The sequence below is a fragment of the Balaenoptera acutorostrata genome, chromosome 13, assembly GCF_949987535.1.
Source record: "Balaenoptera acutorostrata chromosome 13, mBalAcu1.1, whole genome shotgun sequence".
Lineage (NCBI taxonomy): Eukaryota > Metazoa > Chordata > Mammalia > Artiodactyla > Balaenopteridae > Balaenoptera > Balaenoptera acutorostrata.
Window position 1 is genome coordinate 61,481,368 of NC_080076.1, and position 21,667 is coordinate 61,503,034.

Genomic DNA, 21,667 nt, shown 5'->3' on the forward strand with positions numbered 1-21,667 from the left:
CAGCTTCCCTCCTGCTGAGAGCACGTACTGGACTCTTCAGGAGGGAAGAGATCGTGCAGTTGGAGAGTATAGCTTGAGCTTCCCTGTGGGATGGTGTTGCTTCTTTGCCATCTTACTGTATTTTCACCAGAGTTTTAGGAACATGGCAAAAATCATTGCAACTAACAGATGTTCTTCTAGCTCAGTAATTATTGAGAATCCACAAGGAAGGCAAGAAGAGAGAGGGGAAAAATAGAAAGGGACAGAGGGCATCTGGATGAAGAGAGAATTTTTTTTATTAAAAGTTTTCTTCTCTAGTGGTTGCGAAATACGTATTTCATATTCGTGCTCGGGTGACATTTTCGAAAGGGGCGCAGAAAAGGCCCTTCGAAAAAGGAAGGATGCCTGATGCCTGGTCTGCAGAACAGGACTGTGGCCGTGGAGAAGGAGGTTTCATCAGGCTGGAATGGGTGCTAATAAGTGCTTTTAAAGTGCTGGCGGCACCTCCCCGCAGAGGTTTTGTTCCCTTGGAGCTTTGTTCCCGAGTTCATTTATTTCTCCACAGTCTTCATCTTCCCTATTTCACAAGGTTTCTCATCAGAAAAGACATTGTCTTTAGGACCATCGTTATACTGGCTGAGGGAGCAGGAGGAGGGATATAGTATTTTGGTATTTTGATATTTGAGGGTTAAGATCAAATTTAAAATTACAAATTGAAAAGAAAAAGCTTTCTCACTGAAGAGGCAGAGCACAGGTTAGATCTTCTTAATTTGGGGGTACTGGGGGGCCTTAAAGTGCGGCCTTAAAGCGGTCTTGGGCTATGAAATCAGTTGTGGGTCATATCCAACGTTCATTGACTTATTTATGTTGCAAGATGAAATAGGGTAGAATAGGAAATGTGAGTATAATGCACAGACACACATGGTAAGAAACATAGTGATGCATTTTTTTCATGAGAGTTTTGTCCGAATATGTGTGTGTCTGTGTGTTTGCACACACGTATGCTGCCTTGCAGCATGCTGTCTGTTTGATACAATGAGTTACGGTGAAAATGTTTGAGAAATATTGTTTTTGGGGCGTTACCTCCGGAGCTTGAATGTAAAAAATTCAAAGTCGCCCCAGCTCTATCAGATGCTGTCAGTGGGCCACTTTGGTGAGTTAAGGACTTCTTTGCGTTTCTTCCAGTCTTTACTGTTGGGAGAATTTAATGAGTTGGCCTGAGCACTAACTGCACATCTTACTTCCCTGCATTCTCTATTCCTTAAGAACAGCCCAGGTATATGGTGACCTCCGTGTGCCTTGCCCACCAGCTCTCTTCTTTTCTCCTTGCCTTGAAACCGGTTCTTTTTCAATTCGATTCACCATAGTTGAGTCTGTCTCTTCTCTGTGTGTCCACTTGCGTCCCACTCTTCCTTTTCATTTTCTTGTACCACTTTCTGTCATAGTCAAAGGGCTTAACTTGATGACCGTTATCTCTGGCTTAAGAAGCCAGAGAATTTTTTTCCATTCCTTTCTTTCAGTTTTTCTGTCTCCGTCGTCTTCTTCCACTGTCTAGAAAACATGCCTCTTGAGCACCCGGGGTGCTAAGCCATTGTAACTTTAAGTGCATGCCACTCAGTGGGCTCTGCAGGTCAGAGCTGGTCCCCACATTTTTCCTGGTCCAGGACTGCTATAGAAATTGAGGGCAAGTCTCTAGAAATTTTTATAGGAATTTAACAGAGTAATTTTATGTTTATTTAAGCTAACAAATTTGGGCTTGCATTTTGCATGTCTTTTTATTTCCTTTTTTCTAGAAATCCATGTTCATTGTATTTTACATAAACTCGATCTGAGCTGCAGCAGAAAATTACAAAACTTTTGTCCTTCATCATCAGTGGTTTCAGAGGCACTGCTCTAGATAACTGAATTGTTACAACCGGCGTATCTAATGGGTCAGAGGGAGAATGGATGGCCCTGTAACCCAGATTCTGGATATATGCTAGCAAAGATGGAACTTATAAACTTTTTATGTAGCTTTTGGATCTTAAGTCCGCCGATTTGAAGGCATGGCGGTAGAGGGGAAAATGAAGACAAAACCGCCAAAGGGAGAGAAGAGCCAATGATCTGTGTGCTTTTACTGAAACTAAGAGGCTTAAATAGTGAAACTTGTAATGGTTTTAAACTTCATAAAATGCTGCTTCTCTGTCAGCAAAGGTACTGAATAACACACACAATTCTCTCTTCCTGCTGCATTTGTTGTGTGCACAAAGTTTCTCAAATGCTGGAGGAGAATTCTTGCAGTTTCCTCAGCCTTTAAAAATCTGGAGGCTCTAACACCAATGCAAATTTTAATGATGGGGTAGAAGGAATAGCTAATTATATGTCGTTATTGCCGCCATCACCAGCAGTGATGGGAGATGGCCTCATCAAATGCATTTGCCAATGGATATGATTAAGCTCATTTAATTCACCCAAAGATTCAAGAATACGAACATCACATGTTCTCATAACAGAGTTCTCCTTTTCAGAGAAACCAAATAATGATTCTTAAAGACCTTCCAAGTCTGCCTGTAGAGACGGCCCCTTTTGAAGCCAACTCCATTCCGTGCAGATCTTTCCATTTACCTGCAATGTTATATTCTCTCCGCTTCTGTACTAGGTGACTTAAGGGTGTTTATTATCTGAACAGAAATAGAATTTCAATGTTAATTTGAATTCTGATTTCTTTTATTTATTTGCCCAGTTGGAGTATTTTTTGTAGGGAAAAAAACTGAGGTAAGGATGTATCAAAAAGAGGGACCCGATTACTCTTTGGAAATGCATTTCCTCACAGTCCAAACATTGAACTAGGAGGTGAAAGTTAAATATTCAGCCATACAGGGACATTTAACAAAGCAGACGTAATAGTCTAGAATTGAATAGAAATGCTTTTAATTCTTTAAACATCAGCTATGATGTTGACTTTCCTTCCATAGTAGGTAGGTGATAAATTCGAACAATTAAAAGGCATCTCACCTGCTATCCCTTTAGACAACAACTGGAAATTTACCCCAGGATTCCAAGTTGCTAGACGATGCTAAACATAAATGTTCACACTTTCTTCTGTACATTCAGCATAGGACAGTAGTGCAGCACTGCCAGGAAGTATGAGTGCCGGCTGAAATATCATCTTCTGTACTTCAAACCATGTGATAAGTCCTCATGACCACACACAGAAGTAAAGATCTCCTTCCCAAAGCTTAAATGTAGGGGCAAGATGGATCGAGTTGAAGGTTTTGTAAAGCTTCAGTACTAATGTTCCTCTCCCATAAAGAAAGGGAACTTAAACATTACCATTTTAGGTGAAAAAGGATAGGACCCAGGAGGGTTGTGGACAGGCAGGCAGAAATAAATATATAGAGCTAAATGCTGAAGAATTACAGATAATTTAGAGAAGCAGGGATTAGGAGGTATGAAGCAACATAGTAATCATAATGATAATCACCAATAATTTTTGAACCTGTGCTATATGGCAAACACTGTCCTAAATGCCTGTATATGCATTAATCATTCATTGTGAAGCTACACAGAAATACCAGCTGAGCGACACTTCTCAGGGGACTGTACCCCAGGGAACAGGTGCTCAGTAAAGAGAGACTTTTTCTCTAAATTATAGTGTGCATTAGAGAAAGACAAATACTGTTGATGTCACTTATATGTGGAATCTAAAAAATACAACAGACTAGTGAATATAACAAAAAAGAAGCAGACTCACAGATACAGAAAATAAACTGGTGATTACTGGGGGGAGGGGGAAAGGGGGAAGTGAAAGGAGGGGACGGAATTAAGAGATACAAACTATAAGGTATAAAATAAGCTACAAGGATATATTGTACAATACAGGGAATAGAGCTAATATTTTACAATAACTATAAATGGAGTATAACCTTTAAAAGTTGTGAATCACTCTATTGTACACCTGTAACTTATATAATATTGTACAGCAGCTGTACCTCAGTAAAAAGAATACTGTGTGTTGATGAGCTGCTCATTGCTTTCTGGACTGTTTAGAGGCAGGGCCTTTGCCTGTGACCAAGGGGACAGTCTAGATGGAGCTGCTTCCAGAGGGCAGAACCAGTGAGGTAGGAAGATGGTTCAGGTAGAGCAGGTGTTTCGACCAGCGCCACACACCTGTCCTTGGAAACCCTTTGACTATTGCACAAAACCATGCACCGAAAATGCTAGATCTTGTAAGAAGAATGGAGCTGACTATTCAAAATCTACACAGCTTTGTAGCCAGAGAACCAACGAAACAGTCACAGCCCTAATAAAAACCCTGGCCTCATTAACTTCCGCCTGGCACTTAGAATCCCTGTGAGTCCATCCTTCGCCCTGTGCCTGAGGGCTTCCACATCCTCCTTCTCACCAGAGGGGGCCTCGGAGTCAGTCACTCCCTTCTGATAGAGACCACTCTCTGCCAGCTGAAATATATGATCCGGGTTCATCATCTCCATCAATCAGCGTGCTTTCCTCTCTAAACTCAGGAGGGGAGCAGAAGCTTCACAGCTTCTTCATCTGGTCTTGCAGTTTCCCAGACAGCCTCACAGAGCAGGAAGAGGTATGGCTCTGTAGAGCCACTAAACTTCTTGCTACTTTTGACCCTAAGCGAAGGCCCTTCTGTAGGAGTTTCACCTTTGTCGAAAGGCCATCACGTAGCCCTTTACTGGAGAGAAAATTTGCCTTGATTGCTCTACAACATTAATGTCCTGCAAAAAATTGCACATGGTCCGAAGGGACTCTAGTGTTATATGGATGTCACTCCCCTATTTGCTAATCCTGTTAGCTAATCTGCATTGCAGCAACATGCCTTGTAACAGGATAGACTGTATTCTGGTTCAAAAGGGGGAAAAAAAGGAGAAGGTATAAAAATCAGGATCATTTGAGTGTTTGCAAATTAAAATACCTGAGTTGCACCTTGACCTCAAGATAAAAATTAGTATTTTGTCCTAGAATGAAGCTTAATGAGTAAATATTGAAGGATAGGCTGTGTAGTTGGGGAAAATAGTATTTTAGGGAAACCCAGTGATTTCCCAAACAACTATGGTAGGATGTTACCCGGTTTATACCAACGTGTGAAAAGAGACTCTTCATCCAGTCATCCAAACTAGACTTTCCAGGATGCAGGAAACCTACTTTTGCTCTCCTATGCATATTGCCATATTTACCATCTCTGGTCGCCCAAGTTTAAGTGATGGAAACACTCCAAGAAGTAATATTCTTGGCAGAGTGACAATACTAAAACTTTTGGTGATTCAGAGTTGGCTTCAAGGCCGACTCATGCCTTAGCCCCATCAGGGCATATTCTACATTGCAACTATGTTGCAGATGCCAGAGCCCCAAATGATTGAATGTGGAATAAATACACTTATATTTTACTAAGAGCGACAAAGTATAATTTTTAACTCATGTTATAAACACCAACTGCCCTCTTTCAATTTGTGATGGGGTTGGTCGACCCTGTGTATTTTGAAGAGCTTTTTTTTTCACATTTTGTGGAGCCTAGCTAACCCAAATCACTGCAGTGATATTCTCTTGTCACATAATCCCTCTCTCTGTCCCCAACTCTTTCTTAAATCACATTTGCAGTTCTTCCTTATTACTGAAATACATGTTCCACAATAACCCTTCCCTTGTGGCTTGACTTTCATATTTCCAGGTGCGTAACATTCGTCTCTTGAAAAATTGCTGTATTTTCAGATAGCTCCCATAATTTTCCTTCACTGTCACGAAGGGGTTTGTTTTCTCCATATGTGCTCAAATGGCGCATGAAGAAGTGTGGAGTTATTGGAGTGTAGCAGGATGAGTAATGGGCTGGAAACCCAGAGGCTCCAAGTTCTGATTTCACCACTGACTCATCCTAAAGCCTGGATAAGATGCGTCCTCATCTCTCTGTGACTCAGTTCCTATTTTCCTTACATGGCATTAACACTAGCTGATCTCATGAAGGGGCCCTGAGAGGTAATAGCCAGAAGCAAACATTTTGTAATATTCATCCCTTAACAATAGTCTATTAATTTATAAAGGATATATCTACATTCCTGGTTTTTATTTAGTCCTCCTAATAATTTCCTGGGAAAAGTAGTCTTCTCATTTTGCTGTTTAGGAAATCACAGCTTGTAGATGAGAGAAAATTTCCACACTTTTTCTAAGATTGTGTATGTATCTTTATAGAGATGTGTGGGTGTTTACTAAAATATATATACCCACAAACGAGCATACACACACCTCCTTGAAAATTATGGTTCACAATGAGGGACGTTTTTAAAGGAATACTCAACTGAGGGTAATAGTCTCTTCGTGCCGTAGAAACCATGAGTCCAACCACCCTGAGTAGTATTTTTTTTTATATTTATTTTCCAAATTTAGTTGTACTTCCCCCTCAGAATTTCCATACATTTTTTCCTCTCTGCTAAAGAAGGCTTGTAATGACCTGTTTTCCCGTTCATCTTAGAACATTTTGATTTACCTTTCTTTATGTGATATATAAAATTCATATATTTATTTTAGTTGCTATTTCTGGCGATCTTAGGCATGGGGAAGGTCCAAGTGACCTTTCCCAAGGTCAGGGTATCTGGGAAGCTTGAATCCATCTGGAAACTCTTCAGCACTCATGGGTGGGTTAGTGCCCTGGATGAACAGTTGAAAACAAGGAGCTCACAGAGACTTCTGTGAACGACTGTCCCCCATGGGCACAACCATTGATGGATAAACTCCGCCATCCCCCCATTATGAGAACACCCCTAGTCAAGGAGAAGCCAGTTGTGACAGTAGAGGGGGGATGGGTGCTGAGCTGCAAGAAAATCATGTTATATTGATGACAAGGAGCATCATCGGGCCAATTTTCTAAGATTCCACCAACCAGAACAATCTGTTCCCTTTCTCTAGGTTATATGAGAATCTCAGAGTGTCTGTGATTACTCAGTGGTGGTACCATTGTAGAATAGTGTTGTTTAGAGATGATGGAAAAGTTCAATATCTGTGCAGCCCAGTATGGTAGCAACTGGCCCCATGTGGCTATTGAGTGCTTGAAATGTGGTTCCTGGGGCTGAGGACCTACACTTTCAATATTACAAAACTTTTTTTTTTATCCAGGTGCTGAATTTTTTTTAAATTCATCTTTTTTTTTTATTGATGTCTAGTTGATTTACAGTGTTGTGTTAATTTCTGCTATACAGCAAAGTGGCTCAGTTATCCATATGTATATTCTTTTTCATATTATTTTCCATGATGGTTTATCCCAGGATTTTGAATATAGTTCCCTGTGCTATATAGTAGGACCTTGTTGTTATCCATTCCATATGTAATAATTTTCATCTACCAACCCCAAGTTCCCAGTCCATCCCTCCTCCATATGCTCCAGCAATTCCACTCCTGGGCATATATTTGGACAAAACTATAATTCAAAAACTACATGCACCCCTATGTTCATAGTAGCACTATTCACAATAGCCAAGACATGGAAACAACCTAAATGTCCGTTGACAGATGAATAAAGAAGATGTGATGTATATATAATAATATATTTTATATATATACACACACACACAACACACACACACACTCACACAATGGAATATTACTCAGGCATAAAAAAGAACAAAATAATGGCATTTGAAGCTACATGGATGGACCTAGAGATTATCATACGAAGTGAAGTAAGTGAGAAAGACAAAGACAAATACCATGTGATATCACTTATACGTGGAATCTAAAATATGACTCAATATTATAGAATTTTAATTAATTAAAAAAAAATTCCATGTGGCTAGTGACCACCAGATCGACCAGTGCAGATCTGCAAACCATGCATATACCTATTATTTAGGAAACTAATTGCAGTGACATCAAGGGAATTTGCCATCCCCACTGACCTTGAGAGCACTTTGGGGATGAAAAGGTGTGAAAGAGGTGGGACTTTCAAAGCCAAGGTCAGATGTGTGGAACTGCAGTGTCGACCCATGGAAATGACGGTGACTTTTCAGATATGAGCAGGAAGTAGTGTTTCCGGTTGTGACCGTCCTTTGATTTTCTTTTCGCAGGCTCCTTCATGTTGGTGAACACGTCTGGGAGATCTGAGGGACAGAGAGCCCACCTCCTCTTACCTCAGCTCAAAGAAAATGACACCCACTGCATTGATTTTCACTACTTTGTATCCAGCAAGAGTAATTCTGCTCCCGGGTTACTCAATGTCTACGTGAAGGTCAATAACGGGCCTTTGGGGAACCCTATTTGGAATATATCTGGAGACCCAAACCGTACATGGAACAGGGCAGAGCTGGCCATCAGTACTTTCTGGCCTAACTTTTATCAGGTATGCCCTTTATTTTTCATTTCCTGTTTTGATGCATCCTCTAACTTCTGAAACTATAAATCAGTTTTATATTAGTCTAATCAGAGAATGTATTAGAAGTGTTGGTATTTTTAGACCAAGGTGAGGAAAGCTTATGCTCGTGGATAGGGAGTGTATTGAGGCTTTGTACACTACCTTGAGAAATGAGTAAAATGCACCATTCAAACTTGTTTACGTATATATCTAGTTAAGAAGATAAAAGCAGCCCCCTGCAGCAGGGCAGGAAATGCTGTCTGCAAGGATGTTTTACTTTCTATGTTAAGTAGCCACATCTGGCCCAGGGGGACAGAGCACTTGATGGTAGAAGAAAAAGCCTCTTCTTCCATGAGTGGATCTCAGGAGTCATGGGTCATTAGGAAGTGAGCCCGAGTGGAGGTCAGCTGGTGAGATGCAGGGCCCTGCTCCCACCCCATCAGCAGTGGGAAGAAAATGGCATGTAGACCGAGTCCTTGTCATGGAGGAGCTGCTCTGTGGGATGTTCTGTTGGGACCACATTGCCCACCTGGAGTGGGCACTGAAAGGAAATGAAGGGTGCAGGCCAGAAGCGGTTAGAAAGTGGTACCAAGGAGGTCCCGCTGGTCTGTCCGTCCTCTCGGAGAGGGCCTGTGCCCCAAGAGCATCCCGACTTGGCGTCAAAGGTGGGAAATTAGTGACGGTGGCGTTCTGTGTGCTTTCTCCTTTTGCCCACAGCCTCTTTGAAAATAACTTCACATTAAGAACTCAATTAATTTCAAGCTAAGAGGATGCATTAAGAGAATTGCAGTATTTTGCTTTTCTCTTTCTTAATTCCTTTGGCTCACTCGGAGGCCAACGGGAACATGTATCCAAGATCACCTCTCATGGTTAATTGAGGTGCTTGGCTAGACCCAGGGAGGAAAGACTGAGTCTTCTCAAGGGCTGCTTGTCATCTGAGCAGCATGATCAGCGCCCGGGAACCCACTCTGCAGGCTTGGTGTTTATTAGGGAAGATTTATCAATCCCAGTTCCTCTATCCCTGGATTTGATCATGGGAATAAATGGGCTGTAAATTCTGTGCTTGTTTTATCTTTGTGCCCTCGTACCTGCAACAATTTCTGGTATTTAAACGTCTCTTAAATGGAAATGAAGGGGTAGTAAAAGCTCTGTTAGCACACATGTAAATTGTTAAAATCCTTTTAGAGTGCACTTGGGCAATACATTTTAAAAGTGTTAAATATTTAAATAAGTCTAATTTTAGCAATCTACTGTTAGGAGTTCATCCTAAGGAAATAATGAAAAGTGGTAGCAAACAGTTAGCTACAAGGATATTGACGGCAGTGTATTTATAATAATGAAACACCAGGAGCGGTATTACATTTCTTACAATAGAGGATGAGTTCATCTATGCTACCTCACTACAAAAATTCATTTTGCAACCGTTAACAATAATGTTATGAAAGATCATTTCATGATGTATCTCAGCTTATTTTCTTAAGTGGATACAACTGTATAAAATCGTAAAGCAGTATGTTAAATTCAATTTTAAATTAAATATATGTACTAATATGTATTAATTATACATTAATATGCATTAATAATATTAATATGTATTGATATATTAATAATATTAATATGAATTAATTATATACAAATACATATAATATTACTATGTATTAATTATATATATTATACATATATAATTAAACTATATGGTGAAATAAATATATTAAGAAGTAGTATCTCCCCAGCTAGTGACTTGAATTTTTTCTTTCTGTCATCTGTCATATTCTAAATTTTCCCCAATGTACATGTGCTGTTTTTATGTATAAAACAGAAAAAAAGAGTTAAAAAGTAGTTTTTCTTGCAGAGGGAAAATGCCCTACTTACTGAATATCCTTCTTTTTTATAAATATATTGATAACCAATCAGGGTATAATTCAAAAATATGGCCTTTGGGACAAAGTTTCTTCTTTTGTAGGATTAAAATGGAAGCAAGGGAAGTGGGTTTGGCTAAGGCAGGCTTCATAAGGCTGTGTATGATGGACTAGGCTAAGAGGCTGAGTGTTTTTAGAAACTTCTTTTGGAGGGGACCTTCCCACAGTAGAGAAGGCCTAGCTAGTTCCCCTCTGGAACCTGCACTGGACTCTTCCTTGGTCTCCAGGCATCTAGACAAGATCAGAAGGTCTGTCCTGCTCAACTTTGCCCTGATCTTCTTCTCTTTCCCCTTAGCAATGCCCACCCAAAACCTCTAGGAGTGAGCCCTTGTGGGACTCCACAGCTGCCAGAGCCTGGTGCATTCATTTAGTTTTGACACTGGCTACAATCCAGATCTTAAATTTTTGTTTTGCCTTTGTCTTAGTCAGCTTGAGCTGCTGTGTCAAAAAGAAAAACAAAAGCCTACAGTCTGGGTGGCTTAAACAACAAACCTTTATTTCTCAGCTCTGGAGGCTGAGAAGTCCAAAATAAGGGGCCCTCAGATTCCGTTCTTGTTAAGGGCCCCCTTCCTGGCTTATGGAGGCCCCTTCTGGTCTTCTTGTTGTGTGCTCAGATGACCTCCCCATGTGTGCAGCAGAGAGAGCCCTGGTCTCTCTTCCTCTTCTTATAAGGGCACTAATCCCATTACGGGGGCTCCACCCTCATTGCCTCAGCTAAGCATAATCACCTCTCTGATGCTCCATCTCCCAATTCCATCACCGTGGGCGTTGGGGCTTCAACATATGAATTTGAAGGGGACACAGCACTCAGCCCATAATAGCCTTGAACACACCTGGCTCAGACAGTCAGAACTAAAGGAATGATTTAATTTATCAACAGTCTCAGGAGATCGGCCTTTAAAAGGAATTATCAAACTACAGTTGGCCCTTGAATAGTGTGGCGCTTAAGGGTGCTGACCCCCAACACACACACAGTTGAAAATCCATGTGTAACTTTTGACTCCGCCCAGACCTAACCACTGATAGCTCACCGTTGACCAGAAGCCTCACCGATAACATGAAAAGTCAATTAGCACATATTCTGTGTGTTATGTGTATTATATACTATATTCTTACAGTAAAATAAGCTAAAGAAGAGAAAATGTTATTAAGAAAATCATAAGGAAGAGAAAATACATTTATGGTACTGTACTGTATTTATTGATACATTAACTTTACATCATCTGTTTATAAGATGAATCACCTGTCAGTACCTACATCAACAGTGTCTTATATGAAACAAACACCATAGATGTTATACGTATTACTAACACGAGATAACAATAATGAAAAGATAATGTGAAAAGTAAACTCATGTTTATTTACAGTTGTAACAATTCATGCATCGATAACGAAGAAGCAGCAATGTGTTTGATTTACGGTCACCTCACACAATCCATACAGTTGCTTCTTCGTAGCCTAGCCTATATACCAATGAATGAATTGTTATCAGATTTTTATGGCATACAGTATTATGTCATATTCATAATACAGTATTGGAAACATTGTTACATTAATAAAAACACCTACCTGTTGATGGTAGGCTGATAGTTTCTTCAATCACTAGAGAGAGAGGTGTCAGGTAATGAAATTCTTTGAAAGCAAAGTTATAAAACAATAAGAAAACAAACTGTTATAACCTATAAACCTATAAGATGTTATTAATTTTATATTAAATATCACCCACCTTATGCCTGTGTAAGATGAGACTAGTATCGACATGTATTTCATGCATTCATGACATACCTTTTTCTCAATTTTTTCGATATATCTGGGCCATGCAGTTGGCGAGTTTTTTCAAATTGTTGCAAATCTCCAAAAATTTTCCAATGTATTTATTGAAAAATCCACATATAAGTAGACCCACAGAGTTCAAGCCCATATTGTTCAAGGGTCAACTGTATATTGAAAATAAGGTGATCCTGTATATCAGACCATTGTCATTGTCAGTGAATTCTTTCTTTCTTGGGCTCTTTTGAATAAAATATTTTGCCTTCCCAATTGTGAGCCTCTGACCCTCACCCCCAAACTCTCCTGCTCCTCACTGTGACCTCTCACATTGCTGAGCAGTACCTGCTTTACCATGTTCAACTAGAATGTAGTTCTCATTATAGCTTTTTGGTTCACTGGGTGATTGATAGTTTCATACTCTGGGTTTAAAGGTGGATTTGCAGAGATTCTTTAAACCAGTGTTGCTAAATGTTTAAGAACCTGGTGATCAAAGTTTGTTAAGCATCTGGATCCACTGAAAATGCATTTGTTCATTTAATTCCCAAGGAGTCTAACCAAGCCTCAGTCTTTCACATTTTACAGGCATAGTTAAGGTTGTACTTCCCTCTTTTCTCCCCTTTATCTGCTGGGCAGTAAACATAGTGAAGTCATTACCCTAAAAGTAACATAAACTATTAGATAAATGGCACTCAGTAGATGATACAAGAGAGATGTCAGCAGGAAATTTCCCAAATGCTGAGATAGACCTTAAAATCACCATGTAAGACTTGAATGATGTTCCCAGTTGGCATGAGAAAAATACATTGTATCAACAGGTGGAGAGGAAGGAAAATACCTACCAATCCTATTTCCACCCTTGGCGCAAGATGTCAGCTGAACTGGAGGTGATCAGAAAAAAAGCTGGAAAAATCAGTTGTCCGTGTTCAGGCAGCACTGCCCTGGATGGGGGCTTCCCCGCTGCAGCCGTGGGGCGAGCACACCCTTACTAAGAAAACGGCTGTCATATAGTGATGTTCGTAAAAACCTGACTTATGCAGGAGCCATCTGCTTTTAAATCAATTTCCCAGACAGATTTCTCCATCAGGAGTTTTGTGCTAGCCTGAGGATGTGCTTCTGCTTTAGGTGACTATTATATTTCTAATTGCAAAATACACAAAATTATTTTTCTGGTATCACGTGTACGTGCATGCCTGTGACATTTTCTTTTATGGACATAGTTCATAAAAGTCAGTATCCAAATGATGCATTCTTAGTATACAGATAGGCTGTTTCTGGGACCAAAAGCTGAGGACAAGATAATAGGACATGGACATTTAAAGGAGGTGATAACACAGCGACTCTGCTTCCCCCAGACATCCCATTAGTATTTAGGCTGCAAGATACATGACAGAGATCTAAAAAATTAATGTAAAGTGAACACATGCTTGAAATACTAGTATATTAAAATATTTTATATTCATATAGTACTTTATAAGATGCTTTTCACACTTTGTAAAGTAGTTTTGATCTAATGAATTAAGATTGATGAATTAAGTCTTAAAAGATTTCATATTACAATATTGCTTGTAAATGAGCGGCATCATACTGTAGTAAAAGAACATATGCTTTGCATCAGACAGAACTGGATTTGAATATGAGCCCTGTTTACTTATAAGCTTGGGCAGCTTAAATTTACTGAGGCTTCCTAATTACGGGACTAAATATAAAGACAGGGCAGGGTGTGAAGATGAATGGAAGAACACATTTTGGATGTGCTGGCCTCTCAATAAATGGTGATAGTTTATGGAGATTCAGATTTGTGGAAAACAGAAAAAAGGGAAGCAGGTAATAGTTGAGTGCTTTCTCCTGCTAAGTCACTCCTTCAGTATGTTTGGTGCGATGGCAGAAGGTATGCAATGAAAAAGGGTTCTGGGAACAAATCCTTCAGTGAAACAGTGGATGAAACGGGATGAACCAAGGGCTTTCCCTCCAGAACATTCTAGCATGTTAGCCCTGGAACTGCTATCGTGGTGCTCTGGGCACTCTGCCTACACTTGGGGAGCAGGTGCTCTGGGGGGGCGGGGAACCGGGAACGGGGGTGCTGGGCTGGGTTCCTTCTGTCTGTCCTGTTCCTGATCCTCCCATGCTTTTGTCAAGAATGTCCATTTCTCCCTCATCTTTGGCTGCAAGATACTGAGTTGATTCTCATCTTGGTCAGAGTCTGAGTCTTGTAAATTGTTGGATTTGGGGAGGTTTTTGGTGCAACCAAACACCACTGCACTATGTACTTTGGATAAACATAGTGGGTTCTCTTGGGCATCTCTTTGTTTTTATAACCTTTCTGCTAACATGACCTAGATTAGCATGTGTAGAGTTTCAAAATGGTTCTTAGCAGAGTAAAGTGTTCTTGCCACTTTATGGAGCTTTCCCAATTTATGGGAAAATAATATTCTACCAGTACACATCACAACGGTAATCTGCATGGAATACAGCTAATTGCAGGTTAATTACTGTTCATTAACACATAAATTGTCAAGTATCTGGTGATTAACATGTATTTAATTACTTAATTAGTGTTTGTTCTAACTGCTGTGACGTAGAACCTGCCCCTCTGCTGGGTGGCAGCATAAGTGCGGGCTACCTGCTTTCACCAGGGCACCTGGGCTGTAACACCTGCTTCCTTTGACTTAGACACTGCCTTTTGCCCTTTTAAGAATAGCATTTTCCTCTCACAAGCACCCTTTTACTTTACTGTGCTGATTAAAAAAATATTTCACTTTGATTCTGTTTCTTCTCCCCTCCTCTCTCCTCTTATCCACCTGCAAGTTTCCGAGGCCTCTGATGGATTCTTCTGGGTTCTTAACCCCACCTGCACCCAGAGACGCCCCTGGAACCCCACACTCACTGCCTTTCTCCCTGCTTTTGGAGATAGTGATTCTGAGTCCTGTTGGAGGCCAGGAGGGCAGTGATCTTTCATACAAATGGTTGCTTTGAAAAGGAAAAAATGCACAGGTGGCCTTGAAATCCCTCCCCCTGGCCCCTCAATAAAGGTGTTATGCCAGGCTGTGGGCAGTGACAAGAGGGATGGGAAGGTAAAGTCAGGGAAGATACTGGCCTTCTGGTTGCATCGAAGGGCCTGGCAGGAAAGGAGGCGTGGATCCGTGCTCTCAATTCTCTGTGCACTGAGCTTATCAAGGGGCCAGCACTTCGGGGAGGCTAAGCCAAGATTTACCCTTTACCCGTCTGCCATCTTTCCTGGTGGATGAGGGGTGAGGGAATCGGAGATACTTGATCTTTCCCACCCCTTCCTATCACACTCCCACCTGGACTCCTGCACGGCAGCCTCGCTTTCTTCGCTGGACCGGCCTTCAGCCCACTTATTTTATTAGAAGGTCACGTAAGCCACGCTGAGCGGCAGCAGCTCGGCAGGCATTTGCTGCCCAGAGACAGTGTTTAAGATCTGCATGGGTGAGTGTTTTCCAAACTGTGTTCCAAGGAAGGTTAAAAGGCACTGGTCAACCAAATGGGAAGAAGCACTGATTTAAGCGAAGTAGAACACATTCTGTACTGCCAGGCCTTTCAGAGCCCGGGAGCGTTTCTGCATCTCCCCGGGTGACACATGGCAGGTGCAGGTGCCTGGCTGGAGCGTGCACACCCGTTTGGCTTTAGCAGAGCCTCTCGAGTCCAGTATTCCCTGGAGCACCTTGGGAAATCCTGATATGTACTGATGGAAAAAGAAAACATTCCCTGACGCCATAAATTCCTTAGCTTATGGTCGTTATTCCAAGTGCGTGACCATTGAATTGCTTCGCACCAAGTACAGACAATCGAATTGCTTCGTCCCTCTAGGAGGACGCGGGGAATTAGATGTGGCAGTGAAATAGAACCCTGTCTCAAGCAGGAAAGCTATTCTAAGCAGGTACTCCTGTCCTCTGCATTTTGTGCTTAAAAAAAGATGAGTTTTAAGAAATCAGTGAGGACATATGAGGCTGTCACTTTACTACAGACTCGGAGCTGCATTTAGGAAGAAGCAGAGGGGGTCACGTGACAGTTTCGTATCTTCGAAGATAATATTTTATATATTTATTTTGAAAAGCTTACCATGTCTCTGGGTTTCCTTCTCAGTTTGTATTTGTTATTTGATGATCAAGGACAAGTCCTTCTTCTGGGTGAACATCTTCCACTTCTCTGTGGTCTGTCACTTCTTGCTTCTGAGCACTTTTCCTTATCACTTTCCTATTTTTTTCCCTCTGCCTTAATTTTCTTACATATCCCATTTTATAGAATGGGCATTTGAGCCATGATTAGAAAAGATTGGAAAAGAACACTACTTCTTTTCAAAAGGGAAAGGGAAAACACAAAAGTGAAGAAAGTTGTGTCATTTATTGGTAGAAAAAATAGATGACATCATTTGAGAATGTCCTAAATGGCAAGACAAAGCACTGATAATTAGCTTCATTGTGAATCTTATCCTTTGAATGCCTTTAACGGAGAGAAAGTAGGTTTTAACTTTACTTTGATAACATGTTCATGGACTTCCCTGGTGACTTCCTGGTTAAGAATCCGCCTGCCAATGCAGGGGACACGGATTCGAGCCCTGGTCCTGGAAGATCCCACATGCCCCAGAGCAACTAAGCCCCTGAGCCACAACTACTGAAGCCCACGCACCTAGAGCCCATGCTCCGCAACAAGAGAAGCCACGGCAATGAGCAGCCCGTGCAATGCAACGAAGAGTAGCCCCTGCTTGCCGTAACTAGAGAAAGCCTGCACGTAGCAACATAGACCTAACACAGCCTAAAATAACAATGCTAAAAAAAAATGTGCATATAAACAAAGGTTTCAGTACTTTGTTCCTGATTTGGTAAGGTCTATCGTTTGTGGTTTTGCTTTGACTCTTCATCATTACAGAAACTTTTCTTTTCCTATGTTTTTGTTTTTTTATTTAACTTATTTGGATAAAAAAAAATCAGTTTTTGTGAATATGATCCACCTTAGCTTTTTTTTTTTTTTATAAATTTATTTATTTATTTATTTTGGCTGTGTTGGGTCTTCGTTTCTGTGCGAGGGCTTTCTCCGGTTGCAGCGAGCGTGGGCCACTCTTCATCGCGGTGCGCGGGCCTCTCACTGTCGCGGCCTCTCCCGTTGCAGAGCACAAGCTCCAGACACGCAGGCTCAGTAGTTGTGACTCACGGGCTTAGTTGCTCCGCGGCATGTGGGATCTTCCCGGACCGGGGCACGAACCCGTGTCCCCTGCATTGGCAGGCGGACTCCCAACCACTGCGCCACCAGGGAAGCCCCACCTTAGCTTTTTATTTAAACCAAAACCAGAAAGGAACTACAAGGCTCTCTGTGGGAGGACAGACAGATGCCATGGAATCCCCCTTGTTCTAGGGGACTGACAGTTTCCACCAGCCCATCTTCTGTGGGGAGTGTTTGTGTTGGTGAGATAACGCCTTTGCTTTGCTTATACGTGGCAAGAAAAGTGGCAGCGTGGAAAGCTAATTTTGCTCCTCACTAAAGCAGGGAGCATCGGAGATGCTGCAGTGTTAAACTTCTTCCCATCTCCCGTTTGGCAGACTCAGATCCAGGATGGATTTCCATGAGCAAACAAAACAGCACTAGTCAGTGGTTTAACCAGTTGCTTCCTACCTGAAAGACAGTGGCTTTTCCCCAAGGCTCCAGAGATGGTGGAGCTGCACCGTCTTGTCTCCTGAGATGTTATTTGTTGAGCGGTTGAAAGAATATGGATTCTCTGTAGTCTACATGTCTTTACATCCCATGGCTGCCAGTAATATCTGGGAACCAAGAGCAAAAATGAGCATTGAGTCCTTCCAATGACCAAGAACTTTGATAGAAGTGGGTCTCGGTGTGAATCCAAACACACGAGTACAGTTTTGTTCTAAACATCACGTTGAGCGCCAAATGAGTAAACACTGGACCGCTGCTTCTGGGGGACATAGGGCATTAGTCCCGTGATGAGAGCCTGTGGTCACAAGCCTTTCATCAACTGATCAACACATAACCTTGGTTTGTGTGTGTTTCTGTAAAGATGCCTTATTTAATGTGTATCATTGATTCTTAACAGTGAACTCGGCCAAGAGTGCTAGGCTTAGGCGTGAAGGAAGCTTATTTAACACACATGTTTTCTCTGTAAGACATATCACAGCCTTCTTGCACTTGGTGATACCAGACACCGTTTCAGCATTGCGCTGGGGGCCATCTTAAATAGCAGCATCGCCAATAAAAGGCACAAAAAGGTGAAAATGTGACACATTTAGACGAAGATAAGGACACTTGTTAGTGGCAGGAGAAGGGAAGCTGGAAGGCAGAGCTTCTCCTTGCCCGGCCTCTGCTGGGATGTGTGTGTCTGGCGACTCCAACCTTTGCCGCTCTGTCGATGTTCACAAGTGACCAAGAATGCTTTGCAGGTATTGATTTTGGGGTTTTGAATAAATTAATGAGTAGACAAATTCACAAATTCAGAATCAGCAAATAGTGAGGATTCATTATATTTTCTGTTAAGCTAAATTTCCCCCACCAAAAAAAAAGTGATGTAAGATTAAATACTGTGTGACGACAAAATTATTCCAGAATACGGTAGTTTGGCTCTGTGATTCCATCATACCCATCCCCCACTTAAGCTTTCAACTTTTCAAATAATCATAGCTTAGATTAGGCTAGAGAGCAAAGGCATTTTTCCTAAAAATGTATGTGTTTGGTAAAAACAAATAAAAACATTTAGCTGTAATCGAGCTAATGCCAAAGGACATTGTGCAGAATGAGATCTGAAAGTCAGGTTGGAATACAAAAGTGTTATAAATTCTCAGTAGTTTAGCTTATTTATAGAGGATTTGCCTTCTAAATGAGCTGGATTTTCTTTCATTTTTTAATTTAATTTTTAAGACAGTGTTTTGAGGTCTATCAAGTAATTCGTGTCTATGGTTTTGTTTTGGTGTATTGCAATTATGCTTTTAAAAATTGGTAATGATACTCCAATGCTACGTGGGCATTTAAAACACCACCCGGATATTAGAGCTGAAACAAATCAAGCCAGGACAGGGCTTTCTCCCTGTCATTGCTAGAGTTCAAGGCTCCCCCAGGAAGTGCAAAGCATATTGTTTTTGGCTGAGACGAGCTACTGCTATTGATGTGTGCTTTCTTGTTACCTAGAGTAATGGCAGCCTGTTGGTGAGCAAAGCAGGAAAGCTTCCTCTTAAAGCAGGAGGCTGGATAGTAAATATTTCAGACTTTTCGGGCCAGATGGTCTCTGTGGCAGCAACTCCACTGTGCTGTGATTGTGTGAGAGTCGCTGTAGACAATCCATAAATGAATAAGCGTGACTGCCTTCCAAGAAAGCTTTATTTTCAGACATGGAAATTTGAATTTCATATACCTTTCATGTATCACAAAATCTTCTTCTTCTTTTGATTTCCTTCTACCAGTGAAAACTTGTAAAAACCATCCTTAGTTTGTGGGCCAGACAGAAACAGAGGTTGGGGCAGATTTGGCCCATTTGCTGACCCTTGTCTTAAAACTGGCATTGTTAAAACTGTGTCATATAACTGTCCCTTGCATCTGTATTTCTAGGTCAAATAGATGATGACTACATTTCTTAGTTCAATCTGGAAGTAAAGAATTTAGAACATATGTACATCTATGCATTAAAAGTCATATATATTTGTGTATGTATACATATGTGTGTGTATGCATGGTTATATATTATATATTTGTGTGTGTATGTGCATATGTATATGTCTATGTATTCTACATATATAGTCTCTCATACCTGCTAGATTAGGCAGTCAGGTAACATGAAAGAAGCCCAGACTTGGAAGTAAAATAGACCTAGAATTATACCCTGATTGCATGACCTCGGAAACATTCCTTAACCTTACTGAGTCTGCCTACTCATCCCTAAAGGGGAGTTAATATTATCTACCTCATATGGTTGACTGAGAAAAATTAGATAATATGTACAAAATGTACCTGGGACATGGATGTATATGATAAATAAATGTGTTTTGAATTATTCATTTTTTTTATAAAGAAAAGATTTGGTGTGTTTCCCTCAGGAGATCCAAGTCTCACGTCTAATGTAGATTTTCAGTATATTCTGTCCTGTTTGATAAAAATAAGCATGGCCACATCCCTAAATCAATTTTCACACCTTTCTTTATTCTCTTTCCGGTGGTGCTGTTGGTGGCCTTATGTTACTGTTTGCTGTGACCTCAATGTTTTTGTCCTTGGATGCAGGCATCTTTAGACATCCCCGTGACTGCCACCCCCATCCCCACCCTGGGCTCTGCATCCCTGTGTTATAATTCCCCTAGAGCAATATCTGTCCTTTCAATAGAGTAGTCCCTTATTTGACAGAAAGAGACAAAACTATTTCTGCTTCTGAAACTTTCTTGGTAGGGGCACTGGCTAGAAAATAGTACAAAATGGAAAACTTGCCAGACAGCAAGAGTTCACGACAAGGAAACCTTTTCAGGGGGTGCTTAAATCTGTTTTTAAGAAACCTATTTAAGATAAGCCTCATCCTTTGAACTGCATGTTTTAACCCTGTTGTTTGTTAGAAAAAAAACAAAGTCGATTTCTTTTTTTTTTTAAATTATTTATTTATTTATTTATTTATGGCTGTGTTGGGTCTTTGTTTCTGTGAGAGGGCTTTCTCTAGTTGCGGCAAGTGGGGGCCACTCTTCATCGCGGTGCGCGGGCCTCTCACTATCGCGGCCTCTCTTGTTGCGGAGCACAGGCTCCAGACGCGCAGGCTCAGTAATTGTGGCTCACGGGCCTAATTGCTCCGCGGCATGTGGGATCTTCCCAGACCAGGGCTCGAACCCGTGTCCCCTGCATTGGCGGGCAGACTCTTAACCACTGCGCCACCAGGGAAGCCCCCAAAGTCGATTTCTTAATGGTCAGGTGGTATGTAAAATCAAGATAGTCGTCAACCTGTGATTGTCCGACAGCACCTAAATTAAGATATCTTCATTTAATCACATTTACTTCAAAGTAGCAAACATTCAGTGCAAATCATACCCACTTTATAGTCGTGGTATGTGTTGAAACATTTATATTCTAAATTATAAACTTGATGAAAAAGCTAACAAAACTTGTACTCATAAGTCCCTTAATTGAAATGAACTTCTAAGAAAGAGCTGGAAAATGACCTTTTAAAAAACGTGCTTCAGTTTTTTGGAAAGAAACATTGAAGTGATTGCTTCAAACTTGCAACAAATTATGCACCTTCTGTTGTTTAAAACCTAAGGTGTCATACTAAGTTTTTATTTATATATTTCATAGAAATCTACATGTCTGTGCATCTGTGTGCAGGTGTATAGACACAGACCCGTAAACATATCTATAAAGATTGTTTTCCTCTTTTTGTCTCTGCAGTTAGCTGTAAGTCAGTGCTGGAACCTGCCAAGTTCAGAAGTTTGCTTCAGAAGTTTCCAGTTAATGGAAAGGGCCAGTCCATTGGTCTCCAGTGTATCTGTAATCAGACTGTCTTTCTTTGCTTCCTGGCGTTCCAGCTGGAAGACTGAGAGCAACAAAGTTTCAGGCGTAAACTTATGTTCACTTCTTTGGTTGTGGCCTCACTGGCGAGCCATCTTGCTGGGGAATTTGGGGAATTGGCTTCTTGCTGAGTCTCGCTGTGTCTCTAGCCTGGCTGAGACGC

At 41.1% G+C, this 21,667-nt stretch overlaps 1 protein-coding gene across 1 annotated transcript in view; it reads left to right on the forward strand.

The window, feature by feature from the left end:
• PTPRM (protein tyrosine phosphatase receptor type M) overlaps positions 1 to 21,667 on the forward strand; it is a 763,379-nt gene that overhangs the window by 272,019 nt on the left and 469,693 nt on the right. The window contains exon 3 of the mRNA XM_057526667.1: positions 8,037 to 8,308. Coding sequence (XP_057382650.1) covers positions 8,037 to 8,308 — 272 coding nt within the window. The remainder of the gene's footprint in view (positions 1 to 8,036; positions 8,309 to 21,667) is intronic.